The sequence below is a fragment of the Erythrolamprus reginae genome, chromosome Z (assembly GCF_031021105.1).
Source record: "Erythrolamprus reginae isolate rEryReg1 chromosome Z, rEryReg1.hap1, whole genome shotgun sequence".
Taxonomy (NCBI): domain Eukaryota; kingdom Metazoa; phylum Chordata; class Lepidosauria; order Squamata; family Dipsadidae; genus Erythrolamprus; species Erythrolamprus reginae.
The window spans coordinates 135,743,243-135,765,727 of record NC_091963.1 but is presented as its reverse complement, the minus strand read 5'-3'; the positions used below and the strand labels follow the sequence as shown (position 1 = coordinate 135,765,727).

The following is a 22,485-nucleotide window of genomic DNA, read 5'->3' as shown; positions in this document are numbered from 1 at the left end:
GTGGTGTGCCCCAGGATTTTGTAAATGTAAAAAATGTGCCGCGGCTCAAAGAAGGTTGAAAATCACTGTACAGTGTTCCCTCGATTTTCGTAGGTTCAAACTTCGCAAAAAGTCTATACCACGGTTTTTCAAAAATATTAATTAAAAAATACTTCATGGTTTTTTTCCCTATACAGTGTTCCCTCGATTTTCGCGGGGGATGCGTTCCGAGACCACCCGCGAAAGTTGAATTTCCGCGAAGTAGAGATGCGGAAGTAAATACACTATTTTTGGCTATGAACAGTATCACAAGCCATCACTTAACACTTTCAACCCCTAAATTGCAATTTCTCATTCCCTTAGCAATCATTTAGATTATTACTCACCATTAAAGTTTATTAAAAAAAATATTTATTAAAGGTGGACGAAAGTTTGGTGATAATATATGACGTCATCGGGCAGGAAAAACTGTGGTATAGGGGGAAAAACCACAAAGTATTTTTTAATTAATATTTTTGTAAAACCGTGGTATAGACTTTTTGCGAAGTTCGAACCCGCGAAAATCGAGGGAACACTGTACCACGGTTTTTCCTGCCCGATCACGTCATATGTCATTGCCAAACTTTTGTTTGCCTTTAATAATTTTTTTTTTAATAAACTTTAATAAATAAACAGGATGAGTAATAATCTAAATGGTTACTAAGGGAATGGGAAATTGCAATTTAAGGGTTTAAAGTGCTAAGGGAAGGCTGGTGATACTGTTCATAGCCAAAAATAGTGTATTTACTTCCGCATCTCTACTTCGCAGAAATTCGACTTTCGCGGGCGGTCTCGGAACAAGGGAACACTGTACTAGAGAAATAAAACTTCCAGACCTAGCTTTCTCTACTCTCTGTTTCTCTTTCTGGGAGTCAATATTCTTTCAATGCCACTGAATGATATTAACTCAGGTGCAGTCTAAAATGGGAAGCCTCAGTGGCATAGTGGTTAGGGTGCAGCCCTGCAAGCTACTTCTGCTGATCACAGGTTGCCAGCAGTATGGCAGATCGAATCTCAGTAGGTTCAAGGTTGACTCAGCCTTCCAAGGTCGGTAAAATGAGGAGCCAGATTTTCTAACTCTCTGTAAACCGCTTAGAGAGGCCGGTAAAGTACTGTGAAGCAGTATATAATTCTAAATAGTGTAGTGCCGCACGAATTTATTTATTTATTTATTTATTTATTACTTAGATTTGTATGCCGCCCCTCTTCGAAGACTCGGGGCGACCAGTTAGGTACCACAGAGTTGGCCTTCTCCGGGTTCCGTCGACGAAACAATGTCATCTGGCGGGACCCAGGGGAAGAGCCTTCTCTGTGGCGGCCCCGACCCTCTGGAACCAGCTCCCCCCTGAGATTAGGATTGCCCCCACCCTCCTTGCCTTTCGTAAGCTCCTTAAGACCCACCTCTGTCATCAGGCATGGGGGAATTGAGACGTCTTCCCCAGGCCTATATAATTTATGTATGGTATGTTGTGTGTATGTTTTTTAAATTATGGGTTTTTAGCTCTTTGAAATATTAGATTTGTATTTTACATTGTTCTTTGTTATTGCTGTGAGCCGCCCCGGGTTTATGGAGAGGGGCGGCATACAAATTTAATAGATAGATAGATAGATAGATAGATAGATAGATAGATAGATAGATAGATAGATAGATAGATAGATAGATAGATTAGATAAGATAGATGATAGATAGATAGATAGATAGATAGATAGATAGATAGATAGATAGATAGATAGATAGATAGATAGATAGATAGATAGATAGATAGATAATTGTGGTGTACTGTAGTGTGTGGTTCTGGGAGGGGTGGTGGCTCTAGCTTGGTGTCCCTCAACCCTGACAACTTTTAAGATGTGTGGACTTCAACTCCCAGAATTATCTCGCCAGCAATAGGGAACCTCACGCCCTTGTAAGAAATGTGGAAGGGAGAGGCCTCTAGGGCCCAGGTAGTGGTGGGAGAAGTAGGCCCTGGCCTACCGGGACACCAAGGGGTGTGAAGCAGAAAATAGGGTGTCTCAGAAGATGAGGGAGACCTACAAGGCTGGGTTAGGTGGGCCTGGTCTCCACTAGGTTTCCCAAGGTGTCCCCAACCTGAGGTCCTGGTGACCCATTTAACGACTATATGAAGAACAGAGGTGGGATTGTTAAGCAAGATTACAAAGCTACCTCACTAACGTAACTGTCACAACTTAGGATCGCAATGGGCAGGCGATCTTAGGGCAAGGACTACATATACACAAATAGACTGCTCAAAAAAATAAGGGGAACACTCAAAGAACCCATCCTGGATCTGAATGAATGAAATATTCTCATTGAATACTTTGTTCTGTACAAAGTTGAATGTGCACAACGGCATGTGAAATTGATTTGTCAATCAGTGTACATGTTTTTGTATCTAAAATTCTAGCACACATCGCATTAAATTAAATAATAATAATACTAATACTAATACTAATTATTATTATTATTATTATTATTATTATTATTATTTATTTGTGTGCCACTCACAACAGCAATAAAACAATTCATGACAAATCGAATAATTTAAAAACATTTTTTAAAAAACCTGTTATTAAGCAGACATACACACAGACATATCATACATAAATTGTATAAGCCCGGGGGAGATACAACCCGTTTATTCCTTTCCTGCATGGTTAATAACTTTCTTCTTTTGTCACATCCAAAATAGCAATTTGGGGGCTGCTACTGTATCAGCCACAAGGCTACGAGACAGGGAATTATTGAAGATATGTGTTAAAATCTGTGGCCCAGTGGGCAGTGTCACCATTGATGGCTTTGAGCACAACACCCCACCTGGCATAGATTTGACACACCTATATAGGTATTTAAACACCAGACATCTCTATTCTGAGCATAGTGACTGGCGTGAGAGGGTGCGCGAGAAAACGTTTAATCTTTGGATGTCACAGCTAAAACTGCTGAGCGTCAGAGTCACCTTTCAAGAGGTGGCTATCTTGAAAGCTTCCTGGGTTGGCTTCAAGGATGAATTACCTTGAGGACACAGTTGCTATTGACCAGCAGATTCCCAGGCTTGATGTCCCGATGAAGGACACCAGCAGAGTGCAAATATTTTAGCCCTGTGAGGAGAGAGAGAAAAAACACGGTGGGTGTTCCCAAACTTAACGGAAGTCAATGGATGCAATAAAAATTAAAATGAAACCTTTCCTTCCATTATCAACCGGACTTTTCTTTGAAGATGTTTCGCTCCTCATCCAAGAAGCTTCTTCAGTTCTGAATGAAGGGTGAAGAACGGAAAGACGTGGATTGAAAGAACGGAAGCTTCTGGGATGAGAAGGGAAACATCTTCAAAGAAAAACAAAGGTAGACCAATAGCCTCTTGAAAAAGCACCTTTGGGACAACCATGACCTGGATGACTGAAAATCTCCATCGACATTTAGCTCTGATTGTCAACATAGTTTTCAACAATAAACATTTATATAAGTTCTATACTATTGCCAACGTGCTGAGCTCGGGGTCAAGCTTGACTCTAAATACATTTCATTTGATAACTAGCAAAATTTAAAAAAATACATTATCTCTTCTAAGAGATCAGCCTGCTAAATCATATGTATGTGTGGTGCTGAAACCCCCGAAAAGAAGCTTTTTGCTTCAGAGCTGTTGCTGCCAATTATGTAACAACGGTGAATTGAAAAGATCAAGATGTATTTTATGGAACTGCAGCTGTGCCGTAAATGTCAGAAAAGAAGGGAAAAGAGAAGGGAAACTATTAAAGTAAATGCAGTACCATAGGACACCGTTAAGAAGAACGGCAGCCTTAAAGGAAAGGGGCGAGAGAAAGGGGCTTAAGAAATTGGGTCAACATGAGAGAGGAGAAAATGTAAGAGGACATGTGTAAGTGATCCTTCAGGAGGCATAACAGAAATACAAATGTCTTTGGTCATCTCATCAAACCCCCATGGCTTTGCCTCCAATTCAAAGACATGTAGCGATCTCAACATTCCTCCAAGTATTTCACTTGGCCAACCACTCAACTGTCAAAAGTCTTAGACCAGGGGAAGGCAAAGTTGGCTCTTCTGTGACTTGTGGACTTCAACTCCCAGAATTCCTGTGCCAATCATGCTGGCTCAGGAATTCTGGGAGTTGAAGTCCACATGTCATAGAAGAGCCAACTTTGCCTACCCGTCTTAGACAGATAGCATGCTATCAATGAATTGGACCTCCTCCTTCTTCATGGGACTTGAAGCCCCTGAGATACAGCTTCCCCTTTGAGATGCTGCCCTTTACTCTCTCTAATTCTTCATAAGACTTACCTTCCATACATCTGATTATTCTCATCCTATTCCTAGTTTTAATTAAGTTCTGGCACCCACAACTTATGGAATCTTCTAACTTGGAATTGGTGATTCTACAATTACAGGCTGTGCATCAACCTGTCACCTCTGTATAGACATTATCCTACTTGTTCACATTCTTCTTCTCAATGATTACTAGCCCAGCCATGTTATATGGTTGCCAAGCCAGATACATTCATACCAAATCTAAATAAAGAACTTTGCCCAAATTGATAGTTCCTGATTTGTGGCATTTGCGTGTCAGACTTACCCCTGAGGATCTGATACAAAAAGACCTTGATATGATCGGAACTGAGCGGTTGTGGAGAAACTATGACTTTGTGAAGGTCACTTTGCATCAATTCAGTGATAACATAACTGATGGTCATTGTCAAGGAGGGTGATGGGGAAGGAAGTAGAGAATGGAAGACATCTAAATACCCAGCTCTTCCCATTGTAAGTAAAAATTACTTTTCCACCATTTTGTAAAACCAACAGATTTCAATAGAATTAGAAGGCACAAATATCAAAGGGCATGGACAGAGTAGGATAAAAAAAAAGAAAATTGAGAAATAAAAATACAGTGGTACCTCTACCTAAGAACGCCTCCACTTACGAACTTTTCTAGATAAGAATCGGGTGTTCTAGATTTGTTTGCCTCTTCTCAAGAACCATTTTCTACTTACAAACCCGAGTCTCCGAAAATGTAACCGGAAAAGGCAGGGAGAAGCCTCCATGGGGCCTCTCTAGGAATCTCCTGGGAGGAAACAGGGCTGGAAAAGGTGGGGAGAAGCCTCTGTGGGGCCTCTCTAGGAATCTCCTAGGAAGAAACAGGGCCTCCACCCTCCCTCTGGTTTCCCCAATCGCACACATTATTTGCTTTTACATTGATTCCTATGGGAAAAATTGCTTCTTCTTACAAACTTTTCTACTTAAGTGCCTGGTCACGGAACGAATTACTTTCGTAAGTAGAGGTACCATTGTATATAAATCAGCTATCCCTAACCTGTAACTCTGTACATGGACTGGGATTCCAACTAACATTTGGAGGACACAAAATTAAGAAAAAACTGGCAAAAATAAAAAAATAAAACTACAGAACATGAAATGCACTTCCAAAACAGAAAGTTGCAGTTAAGGTACCTGAGATAAGAAATGCATCTGAGAATGGACTAACCATAACTATTATTAAGTTAGATAGAGCCGGGGTGGCGCAGCAGGTAGAGTGCTGTACTCCAGGCCACTGAAGCTGACTATAGATCTGCAGGTCAGCAGTTCAAATCTCACCACTGGCTCAAGGTTGACTCAGCCTTCCATCCTTCTGAGGTGGGTAAAATGAGGACCCGGATTGTGGGGGCAATATGCTGGCTCTGTTAAAAAGTGCTATTGCTAACATGTTATAAGCCGCCTTGAGTCTAAGGAGAAGGGCGGCATAAAAATCGAATAAATAAAATAAAAATAAATTAAGAATTTTTAAAAATCAGTATGAAAACTCTTTATCTCAATTGCAAGGAAGATAAAAGAAGACGAAAGGGGAGATACAATAAACCTAAGAAATCTTTTCTAGTGTTAGACACCACTGTCCAATCTCCAGATGAGTTACTTCCTGCCCACAAATGCAGCTCAAATTTCATGAAATTTTGACAATCTCACCACATACTCTAATGGGGGATTGTGAAAAGATTAGTGTATTCTTAACAATTTTTTAAAAAAAACCCACCACCATATCTGAGGCAATGGTTTCTGTGAGCATTGATGCTCGTAAACTTCCCGGAATTGCTTGTTAATGAGATGGGCAGCCTATAAATTAAAACAAGTAAAATTTGATTGTTGACCTCTGAGGTTAAAAGATAGTGTCATAGCTTTTAGTAATTAATAGCAAAGGAGAGAGGAGGTAAAGTTGTAAAGGTTACTCGTAAGGTATGATAGGCCTATCTAGGTGCTGCAACATTTGACATACTGAATAAAGAGAAGAGACAAGAACAATTAGACCATTAGAAGAGAATATAAAAACAATATAAACATAGAGTTTTTGGTCTCTTTTCTCCTTTTTCTTAAAGTATGATAAAGTCAGAAGTGTTATTTTCTATATTTTATTTTTTGAATAAGTATTTGATATTTTATAGATAAAGAAATTTAATTAACATAAAGAATATAGAGTTAAATTTAACAAGAATGTAATGTGCACGTATGACATTTCTGTATCGATCTGACTATAGTTAGGGTTTTTTTCTGTATTAGTTAGACTTCTATGACAAGCGGAGCAATGGTAGCTCCTTAAATGTTTAATGTTGTTTGTTTTTGTCTGTCTTTTGAAAAACAATAAAAATATTTTTTTTTTAAAAGAAGAGAATATATGTAGATCACAATTGAATCATAACATCATTGATGCTCTCTGAGATTGAAAACAGAGCTTGAAGCTCTGAGCAAATAATTAAGCTCAAAAAATATCAAGGATTTAACGGTCAGACCATTCTTGACCATCCATTCTCATTACTCTTCATTAAATATAAAGCCACTGTCTCCAGCAAAGATTCTAGCAAAGAGTCTCCAGTATGGTGTCCAGACCACCAGAGACCTTGGTATCCACCAGGTTCCATGCCCACCTCATATTCTATTAGATTCACACTTACTGTCCAAAAAATTCAAACCGGGAGCTACCCTGCCAAAATAAAATATCCCTTGATAATAAGCCCAATCGGGCCTTTGAGTGCCAAATAAGGCCAAGCGCTTATTTCAGGGTTCGAAAAAATATGAGACAGAGTGTTATTTTCAAGGAAACACAGTTGCAGAACAATATTTGAACATAATTTCCAAGAAAGCCTCTGGGTCTCACCAGATTGCAAGAAACTCATAGTGCAGGAAGATATTAGACAATCTCATGCTTCATAGGAAGATTGTTTAGCTGCCCAGAAACCTTAAGAGGAACTTAGGCTGGTATAGAACTTCTTCAGAGTTTTGAAGGAATGATTGACAGCAGCTTACCTTTGGGTAAACGAAGGCCCTCTATGCCAGCTATTGAAAGATTTAAAATAGCAACTGTACCTATTTTTAAAAAGGACCACATTTGGAATACTGTGTTCAGTTCTGTAGACCTCACCTACAAAAAGATATTGACAAAATTGAACGGGTCCAAAGACGCACTACAAGAATGGTGGAAGGTCTTAAGCATAAAACTTATCAGGAGAGACTTAATGAACTCAATCTATATTGTCTGGGGGACAGAAGGGAAAGGGGGGACATGATCGAAACATTTAAATATGTTAAAGGGTTAAATAAGGTTTAGGAGGGAAGTGTTTTTAATAGGAAAGTGAACACAAGAACAAGGGGGCACAATCTGAGGTTAGTTGTGGAAAAGATCAGAAGCAACATGAGAAAATATTATTTGATTGAAAGAGTAGTAAATGCTTGAAACAAACTTCCAGCAGACGTGGTTGGTAAATCCACAGTAACTGAATTTAAACATGGCTGGGATAAACATATATTCATCCTAAGATAAAATACAAGAAATAGTATAAGGGCAGACTTGATGGACCATGAGGTTTTTTTCTGCCATCAATCTTCTATGTTTCTATGACTGTAGACCTCTGGATTAGAAGATTGAGCATTCAGATTCTCTAGCATTCTCAATCTCGTAGAGAATCTATCTGGAACAAACCTAGTGAACCATTCAATCATTTTCAGGTGAGTAACTTTTGCATACAAATTGGGGCAAGAAGGAGAGGATTTCACATGATCTTGGATCATTTGAAAATAGCTGACGGAGACTGAGAAACTTGACAAGAAATGGTGGAAAGCACAACCTCAAAGACCTACATTAAACAACTGCTTGAGGAAATAACAGAGGTGAGGGGATCCAAAACAGTACCGTGAATGAAGGAAATTTAAAAAGTCCCGAAGAGAAAAATCAAAGCAAACATAACATGAATATGTTACTCCTCCCCCCTCCACAAAAAAAATAAATAAACCAGACTTAAGAAAAGCAAGAACCATCAATAAATATTTCACTTCCTCTCCTTACATGTAAGATGTACTGGGGAGAAAGGCAACAAAAGATAAAAGATAGCACAAAATGGAGCATCAGAAGAGTAGGGAAAATAATAATAAGAAAATAACTTAGCTACAGGTGGCATGAAGGATACATTTCCTCAAAACAGTCAATCTGTGGAGGTTGGAGGATATCCAGTGCTGAGAGGACCTGAAGAGAAAAGGAAACCAAATTCTCAAAACGCAAAGTCACATCACTGAAAAAAATGACTTACGACCATCATTCATACTTACGACCTTTGTAACAGCACCGCGGTTATGAGATTTACATCCAGATAATAATAATAATAATAATAATAATAATAATAATAATAATAATAATAATAATAATGCTTAACAACTGACTCATATTTATGATGGTTGTTGCAGTGTCTCTGAATGATGGAATCACCTTTTGCAACCTTGTGACCAGCAAAGTCAACAGGGAAGCCAGATTAATTTAACCACCGTAGTACTAATTTAGCATCTGTATGATTTGCTTAACAAATGGGGCAAAGTCGTAAAATGGGGCAAAACTCACTTAACAGAAATGTAAGGGCTCAACTGTGGCTCTAAGTTGAGGACTAACTGTATGCCATCACAGACAAGGAACCAGTGATGGAAGCCAACAGCTATACTGTAATATGGTGTTTGGGCATGACAGACCTATGGAGCATAATGTACCAGTAGCCCCCTCCTACTAATAAAAATAGGACAACAGCGACTAATAATGTAGATCCTTGGAAACAGTATTGAAACTTAGCTGGTAGGAGCAGTCATGCTATCTAATAATAGAGTCAGCCCTGCCACCCATACCTGAAATGATCCTATCAATGCAAGGGATCCTTCATCAAACTTCCTTTTGTCCTACACACAGCAATAGCAATAGCATTTAGACTTATATACCGCTTCACAGTGCTTTTACAGTCCTCTATAAGTGGTTTATAGAATCAGCATATTTCCTCCAACAATCTGGATCCTCATTTTACCCACCTCGGAAGGGTGGAAGGCTAAGTCAATTTTAAGCCGGTGGTGAGACTTGAACTGCTGAACTACATCTAGCAGCTAGCCTGTAGTACTGCACTCTAACCACTGCGCCACCCTGACTCTTATCAGTTTGTGCCCATTTCTTCCAAATGTTCCTGAGGGGAAACTGCCCTTCACCAGTTTCTTCGCGCCAAATAGCAAGGCTGCCATTAGCTCCGGCCTACTCCATTCGGAGCTTGAGTTGCAAGGCCCTGCTTGCATCAAGAGGGCCATGACAGGCCATCTCTTTCTACTGCTGTTCTCACTGATTTTAATGATTTTCTTCTCGCCCTTCCTTCTGCATTCCTGTGCATTCTCCAATAAAGAAGCCTGCTGAAACATTCTGGAATCTTGAGATATGAGTTGAATCACGTGGTAGCACTGACATATTTTTTAAAAAATGTATCCATCCATCTGATCATTCCATCAGAGAACCCTATTCTGGATCCGGGTTATTACATATGGGATCAACTGCTTTCATTGTTGTCTCTCCACTATACAGTGAACCCTCGATCATCGCGAGGGTTCCGTTCCAGGACCCCAAGCGATGATCGATTTTTCGCGAAGTAGCGGTGCGGAAGTAAAAACACCATCTGCGCATGTGCAGATGGTGTTTTTACTTCCACCGCCGCAGCGCGTTGCTGGGGGAGCGCGCGCGCGTTGCTGGGGCCGCTCCCCAGCTGGGGAGCGGATCTGGGGTTTCCCCAAGCGCGCGCAGGCCGCTTCCCAGCTGGGGAGCGGATCTGGGGTTTCCCCAAGCGCGCGCGCGTTGCCGGCTCCGCTTCCCACCTGGGAAGCGAAGCTAGGCTGCCCCAAGCGCACGCGCGTTGCTGGGGCTGCTCCCCAGCTGGGGAGCGGATCTGGGGTTTCCCCAAGCGCGCGCGCGTTGCCGGCTCCGCTTCCCAGCTGGGAAGCGAAGCTAGGCTTCCCCAAGCGCGCGCGCGCGTTGCTGGGGCTGCTCCCCAGCTGGGGAGCGGATCTGGGGTTTCCCCAAGCGCGCGCGCGTTGCCGGCTCCGCTTCCCAGCTGGGAAGCGAAGCTAGGCTGCCCCAAGCTCGCGCGCGCCGCCCCGCCCACGCTGTTGCCGGCTCCGCTTCCCAGCTGGGAAGCAGAGCTAGGCTGCCCCAAGCTCGCGCGCGCCGCCCGCCCGCCCACGCTGTTGCCGGCTCCGCTTCCCAGCTGGGAAGTGGAGCTAGGCTGCCCCAAGCTCACGCTCCAGCCCACCGCCGCTGGGGTCTTACCGGGGCAAGAGGGGGAAGACCCAGGGAAGCCTCTGCCCGGCGGGGAAACTCCACCATCTACGCATGCGTGGAAGGGCACGCATGCGCAGATGGTGGAGTTTACTTCCGGGTTGAAAACTAGCGAAATAGCCCTTTCGCGATCCTTGAGGACGCGAAACTCGAGGGTTCACTGTAAACTGCCTGGAGTCACCATTTTATATTTACTTTAATCAAATGCTGAAACCAATAGATAATATTTGTAGCTCACCCTTGAACTGTGGAGTCCATGGTACTGGACTTGGTTGCTTTTTTGCAGATATTTCATTACCCACTACATAACATTATGTTATTAGATCATTCTGGTGAACGTTACCTACCATATTTTTCAGAGTATAAGACGCACCATTCCCTTTGCTGAAAGAGGGTGGAAATGTTGGTGCATCTTATACACCGAGTATGGCCATTTCTGCTGTCCCAAAGCTCTACACCAGCGTCTCATATTTGGAGAGAGAGTCTGGGAAGTCTGCAGGGAGCTCCTGGGTGCTGCAGGATGCCAAAAAACCTGACAAAAAATGTCAGGTTTTGCAAAAACGACAATTTTTGCCATCCCCTGGCCCACAGGAGCTCCCTGCAGGCTTCCAAGATTTTTTGCCTACTCTATTTTTGTGAAAAAAACGAGCAAAAAACAGCTCACTTTTTGCAAAAGCAGGGGTGCTTTTGCCTTCTAATTACCCCATCTAGAATGACTGGAGGAGGAATTCTGGGAGTTGAAGTCCACAAGTCTTAAAGCTGTCAAGTTTGAAGACCAATGAATTAAGAGTTGCAAAGGTATTCACACTTGGCAAGTTTAGGATTTGTGGACTTCAACTCCCATTCCTGAGCTAGCATGACTGGAGGAGGAATTCTGGGAGTTGAAGTCCACAAGTCTTAAAGCTGTCAAGTTTGAAGTTTGTAAAAAAATGTACCTGGTTGTAAAAAGTAAACATGTTTGTAAAAGGTATTCTGCTACACTGGTATTTTATTAAATAATATATTGCCTACACCATTTGGTTCAGAATACTTTTTTCCTTGTTTTCCTCCTCTACAATCCAAGTGCGTTTTATACTCCCAAAAATTTGGTAGCTGAGTAGTCATAGAATCAATATAAGGCTGGAAGGCCCTTGAGATCATTTAGTCCAGGGGTAGGCAAAGTTGGCTCTTCTATGACTTGTGGACTTCAACTCCCAGAATTCCTGAGCCAATCATGCTAGCTCAGGAATTCTGGGAGTTGAAGTCCACATGTCATAGAAGAGCCAACTTTGCCTACCCCTGATTTAGTCCAACCACCACCACTGCAGGAGACCTTGTATCATCTCAGAATGAAATGTCTGCAAAAAAAAATAGCCCAGCTCAGACAGCATGAAGGACCTTACAATTTTGAAACTGCCTTTTTTTCCTCGCAGAGGGACTCCGGGCAGTGTAAAAATTATTGGACTGTAAAAACAGTATATAAAAAGTTTAAATTTGAAAATAAGCAAGAACGACTGAAAAATCAATATATGGCTACACATTTGCACAATGCACATTTCTAAATGTGAGGAATCCAAAGGCTGGGTGCTATGGGGAGGATCACCTCTGGCCCCGAGGCAATTCTGCCACACTCTTCCACACTCACATTGTCATGCTTGAAGTAACAGAGCATCCTCAATTCTCTGAAGACCCGCTTGCAAGAGACCAAGTTCTGGAAAACATTAGGCATCTTTTTGAGTGCAACTCGCGACCCATCCCGAGGATCCGTCACAGACCTGCAAGAAGAAAAATGTCTATTTACAATTTAATTTTTGGTGATTAGAAAGGGTAGACTAGAGAAAGGAGATACTTACAATGTAATTTTAGAAACAGAAACAGGGCGAAAGATAAATACATTTTAAGATCTGCTCTTAAGAAGATTGGAAAACAATTTTTCCCTTTCCTTTTTTTCCCTATTTCCTTTCTTTTAAGGTGTACTGTTTTTCTCTATACAGTGTTCCCTCGATTTTCGCGGGTTCGAACTTCGCGAAAAGTATATACCACGGTTTTTCAAAAATATTAATTAAAAAATACTTCTCGGTTTTTTCCCCTATACCACGGTTTTTCCCGCCTGATGACGTCATATGTCATCGCCAAACTTCCATCCGCCTTTAATAAATATTTTCTAAATAAACTTTAATAAATAAACATGGTAATAATCTAAATGGTTGCTAAGGGAATGGGAAATTGTAATTTAGGGGTTTAAAGTGTTAAGGGAAGGCTTGTGATATTTTTCATAGCCAAAAATAGTGTACAGTGATCCCCCGGTTATTGCGTCCCCAACCATTGCGAACAGGGTAATTTGCGAATTTTGAACCCGGAAGTCAAAATACCATCTACGCATGCGTGCCCTTTTTTTCTATGGGCACGCATGCGTAGATGGCGCCGGGCAGATCAGCTGCTGGGCGGCTTCCCTGGGTCTTCCCCCTCTTGCTGGCGGGAGGGCGAAGCCCCCCCCCCCAGCACCCGCTCGCCCGCCCTTCGCCCTTCGCCCGGCCGGCTCCGATCGTTTTAAAGCAGGCGCGCGTTTTAAAGCAGGCGCGCCGTTCTCCGCTGACTTCTAAAGCGGGGAAGTTCGCTAGGAGTCAGCTGAGAAGAGCGCGCGTTTTAAAGCAGGCGCGCGTTTTAAAGCAGGCGCGCTGTTCTCCGCTGACTTCTAAAGCGGGGAAGTTCGCTAGGAGTCAGCTGAGAAGAGCGCGCGTTTTAAAGCAGGTGCACGTTTTAAAGCAGGCGCGCGTTTTAAAGCAGGCGCGCCGTTCCCCACTGACTTCTAAAGCGGGGAAGTTCGCTAGGAGTCAGGTGAGAACGGCGCGCGTTTTAAAGCAGGCGCGCGTTTTAAAGCAGGCGCGCTGTTCTCCGCTGACTTCTAAAGCGGGGAAGTTCGCTAGGAGTCAGGTGAGAACGGCGCGCGTTTTAAAGCAGGCGCGCGTTTTAAAGCAGGCGCGCTGTTCTCCGCTGACTTCTAAAGCGGGGAAGTTCGCTAGGAGTCAGGTGAGAACGGCGCGCGTTTTAAAGCAGGCGCGCGTTTTAAAGCAGGCGCGCTGTTCTCCGCTGACTTCTAAAGCGGGGAAGTTCGCTAGGAGTCAGCGGAGAACGGCGCGCCTGCTTTAAAACGATCGGAGCCGGCCGGCTCCGATCGTTTTAAAGCAGGCGCGCCGTTCTCCACTGACTCCTAGCGAACTTCCCCGCTTTAGAAGTCAGCGGAGAACAGCGCGCCTGCTTTAAAACGATCGGAGCTTTCCAATGAGTCCCGAAGACAAACGTCAAACTTCCGTGTTTGTCTTCGGGACTCATTGGAAAGCCGCGCCGGTGTTTTAAAACGTCGCCACCGACATGAGGGGCTTGCTAGCACCCCCCCAAACCCGGGTTGGGGGTTCGGGGGGTGCTAGCGAGCCCCCCATGTCGGCGGCGACGTTGTAAAACACCCGCGCCGCCCCCAATCTTTGGCTCCTCGCTAGCGCTGCGGAAGTTAAAAACACCATCTGCACATGCGCAGATGGTGTTTTTACTTCCGCAGCGCTACTTCGTGAAAACCCGCTCGTTGCGGGGGGTCCTGGAACGGAACCCTCGCAACAAGCGGGGGATCACTGTATTTACTTCCGCATCTCTACTTCGCGGAAATTCAACTTTCGTGGGCGGTCTCGGAACGCATCCCCCGCGAAAATTGAGGGAACACTGTACTTCCATTACAAGACCACACAGTATCAACAGTAGAGACCTTCAAGTTTCTAGGTATCTCAAGACTTAAAATACACACTTAACATCAAAAACTTCATCAAAAAAACACAACAAAGAATGTTCTTTCTGTGCCAACTCAGGAAGCTCAAATTGACCAAAGAGCTGTAGATTCAGTTCTACGGAGGAATCATTGAGTCTGTCATCTGCACCTCTATAACTGTCTGGTTTGGCTCTGCAACCAAGCAAGGCAGAAACAGATTTCAACTGATAATTAGAACTGCAGGAAAAAAAATGCTATCAACCTGCTTTCCACTGAGGACATGTGTACTGCATGAGTCAAAAAGAGGATTGTGAAAACATCTACAGACCCCTCGCATCCTGGACATAAATTGTTTCAATTCCTGCCCCTCAAAATGGCACTACAGGGCACTGCACATCAGAACAATTATATAGTTTATTTTTTCCTGAATGCCATCACCCTGCTAAACAACTAATTCCCACAACACTGTCGAACTATTTGCCAAGACTGTATGACTATTATTCTTCCCATCCTATTAGCTACCTCCTCCCAATTATGACTATAATCATGCTGCTTGTATCTTTGTGATATATATTGTTTTGTTTCCTAGTATGATCTGATTGCTTATTAGTAACCTATGACTAACACTGAATGTTGCATCTTACAATTCTTAATGTGTTTTTTTTCTTTTATGTAAACTGAGAGCATATGCACCAAAGACAAATTCCTTGTGCGTCCAATCACACTTGGACAATAAAGAATTCTATTCAATTCAATTCTGTTATGATTCGCAGGTAGCCCTTGATTTAGAACCATTTGTTTAGGGAACATTTGAAGTTTTAAGGTCACTGAAAAAAGTTACATATGACCAATCCTCATGCTTATAAGTGTTGTAGCATCCCCATAGTCATGTGATCAAACTTCAGGCACGTGGTAACCAGTGTGCATTTATAATGGATGCAGTTTCCCATGTGATCATCCCATGAAACTTTCCAGCTGACTTCTGATGATGATGATGATGATGATAATAATAATAATAATAATAATAATAATAATAATAATAATAATAATAATAATAATAATTTATTGGATTTGTATGCCGCCCCTCTCCGCAGGCTCGGGGCAGCTAACAACAATAATAAACACAACATGTACAATCTAATAATAAAAAACAACTAAAACCCCCTATTATAAAACCAAACATACACACAAACATACCATGCATGACTTGTAATGGCCTAGGGGGAAGAGCTATCTCAACTCCCCCATGCCTGGTGGTATAAATGAGTCTTGAGTAGTTTACGAAAGACAGGGAGGGTGGGGACAGTTCTAATCTCCGGGGGGAGTTGGTTCCAGAGGGCCGGGGCCGCCACAGAGAAGGCTCTTCCCCTGGGGCCCGCCAAACGACATTGTTTAGTCGATGGGACCCGGAGAAGGCCAACTCTGTGGGACCTTATCGGTCGCTGGGATTCGTGTGGTAGCAGGCGGTTCCGGGGGTAATCTGGTCCGATGCCATGTAGGGCTTTAAAGGTCATGACCGACACTTTGAATTGTGACCGGAAACTGATCGGCAGCCAATGCAAGCCACGGAGTGTTGAAGAAACGTGGGCGAATCTTGGAAGCCCCACGACGGCTCTCGCGGCTGCGTTCTGCACGATCTGAAGCAAAGTCAATGTGGGAAACCAAATTTACTTAATAACTGCAGTGATTTGCTTAACAACCAGAGCAAAAAAAGCTTGTGAAATCGGGTGTGACTCACTTATAAGTCACCTTGCTTAGCAATGGAAATCTTGGTCTAAGTTGGGATGGTAACTACCTGTGCTTCTAATCCTTTTTCTGCCTCTACCTTCATCTTTCTCCACCATCAGTCTGCATTGGTTGCCGATCAGTTTCCGGTCACAATTCAAAGTGTGGGTTATGACCTATAAAGCCCTTCATGGCACTGGACCAGATTATCTCAGGGACCGCCTTCTGCTGCACGAATCCCAGTGACCGGTTAGGTCCCACAGAGTGGGTCTTCTCCGGGTCCTGTCAACTAAACAATGCCGCTTGGCGAGACCCAGGGGAAGAGCCTTCTCTGTGGCGGCCCAGGCCCTCTGGAACCAACTCCCCCCAGAGATTAGAATTGCCCCCACCCTCCTTGCCTTTCGTAAGCTACTTAAAACCCACCTCTGCCGCCAGGCATGGGGGAATTGAGATGCTCTTTCCCCCTGGGCCTTTACAATTTCATGTATGGTATGTCTGTATGTATGTTTGGCTTTTTATATTAATGGGGGTTTTTTAAATCATTTTTAGTATTTATTGGATTATTATTGTACATTGTTTTATTACTGTTGTTAGCCGTCCCGAGTCTTCGGAGAGGGGTGGCATACAAATCCAATAAATAAATAAATAAATCATGCAGCAGTAAAATAACTCTGCACTCACCATACCACACCAAAAGCACCATAACCGATGGGCCGATCTGGTTCCGGGTCCACCATCATTGCATTGCCAAGTGTTGCCTGCTGTTGCTGGGGAGGAGCTATCTGTACTCCATTATTGCAATAATATTTCTGGCCCCCACCTAGTCCAGCAGTTAAAGGTGGCTGGATTAACCCCGTCAATGCCCCAAAAACATTGCTACAAAGCTGAGCTTGAAGTGGCTGGTTGGGGTCTTGGAAAGCCATTCAGACAAATGAGGACAGAGGTGCGTTAAGAGACAGTGGCTTTGGACAAGAAGACTGGAAGAAGAGCAAAACCAAGCACTGGAATTCAAATCAATTGTGGTTTGTAAGAAGGAGATTTGGGAACTATTCCGTGGAAAATCCCTGGTTTATTAGGGCAAATCTCACAAGCAAAATAAATAAACGCATGCAAAATTGTATCTTCCAGCAAAGCAGTGTTTTATATGAATACAGTAGGTTTTATTTTCCCTTAAGGTTTAAAAAAAAATCGAAAGAAAAGAGGTATCTTGGCTTATTTTAAATTTACAGTCAAGGGTAAATTATACAGTATTTTGGGATAGTTTGATATGTTTTTAGGGATTGTATACACCCTGGCTGAAAGTGAAAATCACTTCTCTAACCAAATCTCTGATGTGGGAGACATCAGGGAAGATTTCTAAGAAGGCTCAGACGCAAGGGAGGCACTAGAACAAGAGAAATGGAAGTAAGTTTGGGAAGAGCACTTCACAAATTGAAAAAAATGAGGTCTATTGCCTTTCTAGTGAGTTGTGAAAATGCTGGAGGGGAAGGGGCGCTCCCCACAAAATATTAGAAGGGTTTCTTTGACCCAAAAGGCCCAAAGTTGCAAAAAAAATATCCCCTTCCAACAGGATGGAAAACCTCAAATGAGGATGTGGTGTTAACTACACAAGAAGAGCTGCCATCTGAATCACACAACCTTAACTCATGGGTGTGCTTTGGGGAAACTTTCTCAACAGTCAAAAAAGTGGGGCGGGAGGGCAGCTACAGTAAAAAGAAATTTTTTAAAAAAAAGTGGGGCACAGAGAAAGCAGCTATCTTGGCAACCAGCCCTGTTTTAGGCTTCAGGAAGATATGATCAAATCTGGAGGTATGAAAGAACCCCTTTTACACCCCACAGCAAGATTTGGAAGGAGGATGCTGGGATTAAGTGTGGAGGTAAAGTTTAGGGGTTCGGGATCTGCAAGGTGTCCGGGAATAAAGAGGGTGCAAACGGAGGCCCAAAGGTGCTTTGAGAGGCAGATTTTGGGGTGTTCTCAACTTTTCTTCCCCAGGCAGGGGAAGAGATCCAATCCTCAAGCCCAAGAAGGGGTCCTAGCGGCGGGCCAGCCCCTCTCCGGCGGCGGGGGGGAAGGCGGGGGCGCCCATGGTGCGGAAGGGGGTCCTTCCCCCACCCGCCCCCCCCAGGTGGGCTTCGCAGCGTCTCAGCAATGCATGGGGGGGCGAGGGTGGGGGGCGCTGCGGTCGGAGACAAAAGGGGATCCCCGGGACGCAGACGCGCCAAGCACCCCCACTTCCCCGGCAGACGTGCAAACCCCAGCGAGCAGGAGCTGGAAGAGGAGCAACAGCAGCAGCAGCAGCAGCAGCAACGGCGGCGACAGTGGCGGCAGCAACAGCAGCAGCGGCGGCGGTGGAAAGCTGGGTGTCTGGCGGAGTCTTTTGTTAGAGGCACCGCGGGTCCATCTTTACGGGCTGGAGGAAGGAAGGAAGGCAGGAACCAGGCAGGAAGGAAAAGGCAAGCTGCGTGCGAGGCCCAGCGACGCCGGCGGACCCCATCTACTGGCCGCCGGGAGAGAGGCAGGCGGGCGGGCCGGCCGTGGGTCTGCGGGGGAGCGGGCGGGAGGGAGAGGAGCCCGGGGCGCCGAGGGGTTAAAACGGCTCCGGAAAGGAAAAGCTAAAAAAGCGGTGGTTTTTTTCCCCTCAAAAAACTCACGTGGCTGAACAATACGCGGCTCGAGAGCTGGGAAACGGTCTGAATTTGGAATTGAATAAAAATGGAGGGGAAAAATTCACGATTTCTAGATTTGGGGATGGAAGGAGAGGCTGGATTTTTTTGCAAGGTGTTTTGCTGATAATTGTTGAAAAGGGGGTCGGGAACACAGGACCTCCCCCTCCTCGTCCAATGAATAGTTCTTTAATAAAAGTTAGTCTTCCCTCCCTTACTTTCTGTTTTGCTTCCTTCATTTGCCCTTATTTTATTTTATTCTACATTTTATATGGAGTTTTGGGTGGGTGGAAGCTTGATAAAAATTCTGCCAAAACAAACAAACAAAAATAAATATTTTTTTAAAAAATAAAGTTTTTATTGTTTCTCCACCATAAAAACATACATACATAACAACACATATACTGTACCTTCAATGATTAACAATACATACTTAAAAGGTCTAGTAGTACAGTATATAAAAAATAATGAAAGATCCTAAGTCTCATTTCCAATCCAAAATTATTCAGTCTGTCTAACAAAAAAAGAAACAATATCTTATTTTATTTATTTTTTCCTATCGAATACTTTTTATTTAAATTCTTTAAAAACATAACAACCAAAAATAGATAAAGATACATTTACAGAATACAAGAAAAGAAAAAGAAACAAAAATGACACAAACAAGGAAGAAGGAAAAACAACAACACCATAACAAATAACAATCAAAGTACTGTATACTTTACATCATCATATGAGGAGGGAAAATGTAATTCCTTATATTGTTAAATATTTCATGTTCTGGTAAATACAACGGATATCCACTATTAATCATTTTGGTTATCCATATTCTATCAATAGTAATTTATTTCCTAGCCACCTTCTATGCACTCTTTATTGAGTATTTAATTTCCTAAATATCTTTATTTTCATATACCTATTACGCCCATATCATACCAAATTCGTTATACCAATAAAGAAAATATTTTAACTTAAAGAATAATAGACAAAATAAGTCTATCTGGCCTGACAAGCGAGGGAAGAGGGAGAAGGAAGGGAAGAAAAGTGAGGGCAGAGAGGTGTAATAAATTACCACCTCCCTTCCTCCGAGGAGTAAAATATTTTAGGAATTTTTTTTTTTAAAGGCAGCATATTATACAGAATACCCCTAGAGAAATCGAGAAACATGCTTTTAGGCAGGAAGCAGACTCACTCCTAGCCCCCACCTTTGTTAATAGCTTGGACCAGTCTATTCTACATAATGGGATTAAGACCTTCACCTTTAGAACAGAATAGGACAAGCGTTCTACCCATCTCAGCAATGGTACCTGGGAAGATTACATCAGCCAAGACTTGGATTCAGGAAAACCTATACAGATACCCCTGCGAGTCTGATAGCCAAGGGGTTACATTTCTCTACAGCAGTGGTTTTCAACCTGGGGGTCGGGACCCCTCTGGGGGTCGAATGACCATTTCACAGGGGTCGCCTAAGACCATGGGAAAAGACAAATTTTCCTTGGTGTTAGGTACTAAATCTTCTATTCTGGCTTCTTGGAACATATTTTTACAATCTGACCAATCAGACGTTTATAGTGGGGGTCCCCTCTTACCTTCCTGCCAATCAACTTAAAGCTCTGTTTGGAAAATTGGCGCTAGACTTATGGTTGGGGGTCACCACAACATGAAGAACAGTATTAAGAGGTTGCGGCATTAGAAAGGTTGAGAACCACTGCACAGGGACAGGAAATTCTTAAGGTGGGGCCCGACAGAGGGTATAAAACCCAGCACTCTCAGCATCACAGGCCCTTCTCTTCAGCAGCAGGCTACTTTTGTTTCCATACTGGTGTGCTGTGCACATATTGCAATGTTTTGCACGTCGCTATGTGCATGCGCAGAAGCAAAACACTGAAAATAGCACATGCACGAGCTTACTCTTGCACAATTTTGTTTCCACACATGCGCAGAAGCAAAAAAGCACTGAAAAAATAATTAAAAACAAAATGGCGTCAGTCACGGACTTGGAAAGACAGCACAAGAGCTGTTGTATGTAAATTGCGCAATCGGCAGGCTACTACCGGACTGCTGCACTGGGGCGCATTGAGTGGAACCCACCTCTGCTTCTTTCCCTCAACACCCTTGGGTCATGTGATCCCTCTAACCCTGGGACCTCAAACCAGGTTGATTCTGCTGTTCTCCATTAAACCATCATTCCAAGCAGTCCCATGCTTCCAGTGTCTTGGAACCGAGCCAGAAGGATATTCCTTACAACAGAAGAAAGGGAGAAATGTTTTTAAGCAGAGGAAAAAAAGAGCAGGGAATGTGTTTTTGTTTTATTATTTATATATTGTTTTTGGGGATCTTGCTTGGGGTGGCAGGCGGGGGAGAGAGATAGGTTAAAATCCACAAGTCTTAAAGGTTTGTGAAATCGATTTAATTTGTCTTTGGTTTTTGCTAATAATCCCAGCACAGAGCAAAGGAACAGAATAAGGTTTACTTATTTATTTATTTGATCAGATTTCTATGCTGCCCTTCTCCTGGGACTCAGGGCGGCTCACAACAAGGAATACAAGAATACATCAACAAAACATACAAGACAAATTCCTTGTGTGTCCAGTCACACTTGGCCAATAAAGAATTCTATCTATCTATCTATCTATCTATCTATCTATCTATCTATCTATCTATCTATCTCTATCAAGAAATCTAATATTTAAATATTTAAATGTACTAAAAATATCCCTTCTGGAAACATAAAAATCTAAGTTAATTCTATAAACGCCTGCACATTTAAGAAACAGACATCCGTATTCATACTAATTATTCTTCATTCATGAGCCAGGGATATTAAAAGTTCTTAGTGCCCCCAGGCCTGTCGACAGAGATGTGTTTTTAGAGCTTTGCGAAAGACTCGGAGGGTGGGGGCGGTGCGAATCTCCGGGGGAGTTGATTCCAGAGGGCTGGGGCCGCCACAGAGAAGGCTCTTCCCCTAGACCAGTGATGGCGAACCTTTCTTCCCTCGGGTGCTGAAAGAGCATGGGTGCACGCTATCACGCATGCCCGAGTGCCCACACACATAATTCAATGCCCCGGGAGGGCAAAAACAGCTTGCCTCATCACTTGGAGGCCCTCTGAAGGCTGGAATGGCCTCTTTCCCAACATCTGGTGGGTCCAGTAGGTTTGTGTTTCGCCCTCCCATGCTCCAAAGGCTTCCCTAGAACCAGAGGAGGGTAAAAATGCCCTTCCCCATCCCCCTGGAGGCTCTCTGGAAGTCAAAAACGCCCTCCCAGAGCCTCTGTGCGAGCTGAAATCAGCTGACCAGCACACATGCACGTTGGAGCTGAGCTAAGGCAACAAAATAGACTAACAATCCTGGGTCTAGAAAGCTTAGAACTACGGCGCCTAAAACACGATTTAAGTATTGCCCACAAGATCATATGCTGCAACATCCTACTGGTCAACGACTACTTCAGCTTCAACCGCAACAACACAAGAGCACGCAACAGATTCAAACTTAATATTAACCACTCCAAACTTGACTGTAAAAAATATGACTTTAACAATCGAGTTGTCGAAGCATGGAACTCATTACCGGACTTAATAGTGTCAACCCCTAACCCCCAACATTTCTCCCTTAGACTATCCACGATTGACTTCTCCAGGTTCCTAAGAGGTCATTAAGGGCATAGTTCTCTCTAAGCTGAGCAGTGAGCAATCGCTCACTTAAAAATCATCATCAAACCTGCCCAG

At 43.3% G+C, this 22,485-nt stretch overlaps 2 protein-coding genes across 3 annotated transcripts in view; one reads left to right on the top strand and one right to left on the bottom strand.

Moving 5' to 3' along the window:
* LOC139175676 (serine/threonine-protein kinase NLK2-like) overlaps positions 1-18,626 on the bottom strand; it is a 27,340-nt gene extending 8,714 nt beyond the window's left edge. Inside the window, exons 1-5 of one of the 2 annotated variants that reach the window (XM_070766873.1) lie at positions 16,777-18,626; positions 12,259-12,388; positions 8,476-8,531; positions 4,605-4,711; positions 3,032-3,117 (exon numbers count right to left, since the gene is read on the bottom strand). In XM_070766873.1, coding sequence (XP_070622974.1) covers positions 3,032-3,117; positions 4,605-4,711; positions 8,476-8,531; positions 12,259-12,388; positions 16,777-17,018 — 621 coding nt within the window. In that variant the 5' untranslated portion in view covers positions 17,019-18,626. The remainder of the gene's footprint in view (positions 1-3,031; positions 3,118-4,604; positions 4,712-8,475; positions 8,532-12,258; positions 12,389-16,776) is intronic. The other variant, XM_070766872.1, reaches the window with a different exon arrangement.
* LOC139154136 (zymogen granule membrane protein 16-like) overlaps positions 18,181-22,485 on the top strand; it is a 24,583-nt gene continuing 20,278 nt past the window's right edge. The window contains exons 1-2 of the mRNA XM_070728567.1: positions 18,181-18,221; positions 18,340-18,456. Of these exons, the coding sequence (XP_070584668.1) occupies positions 18,181-18,221; positions 18,340-18,456 (158 nt within the window). The remainder of the gene's footprint in view (positions 18,222-18,339; positions 18,457-22,485) is intronic.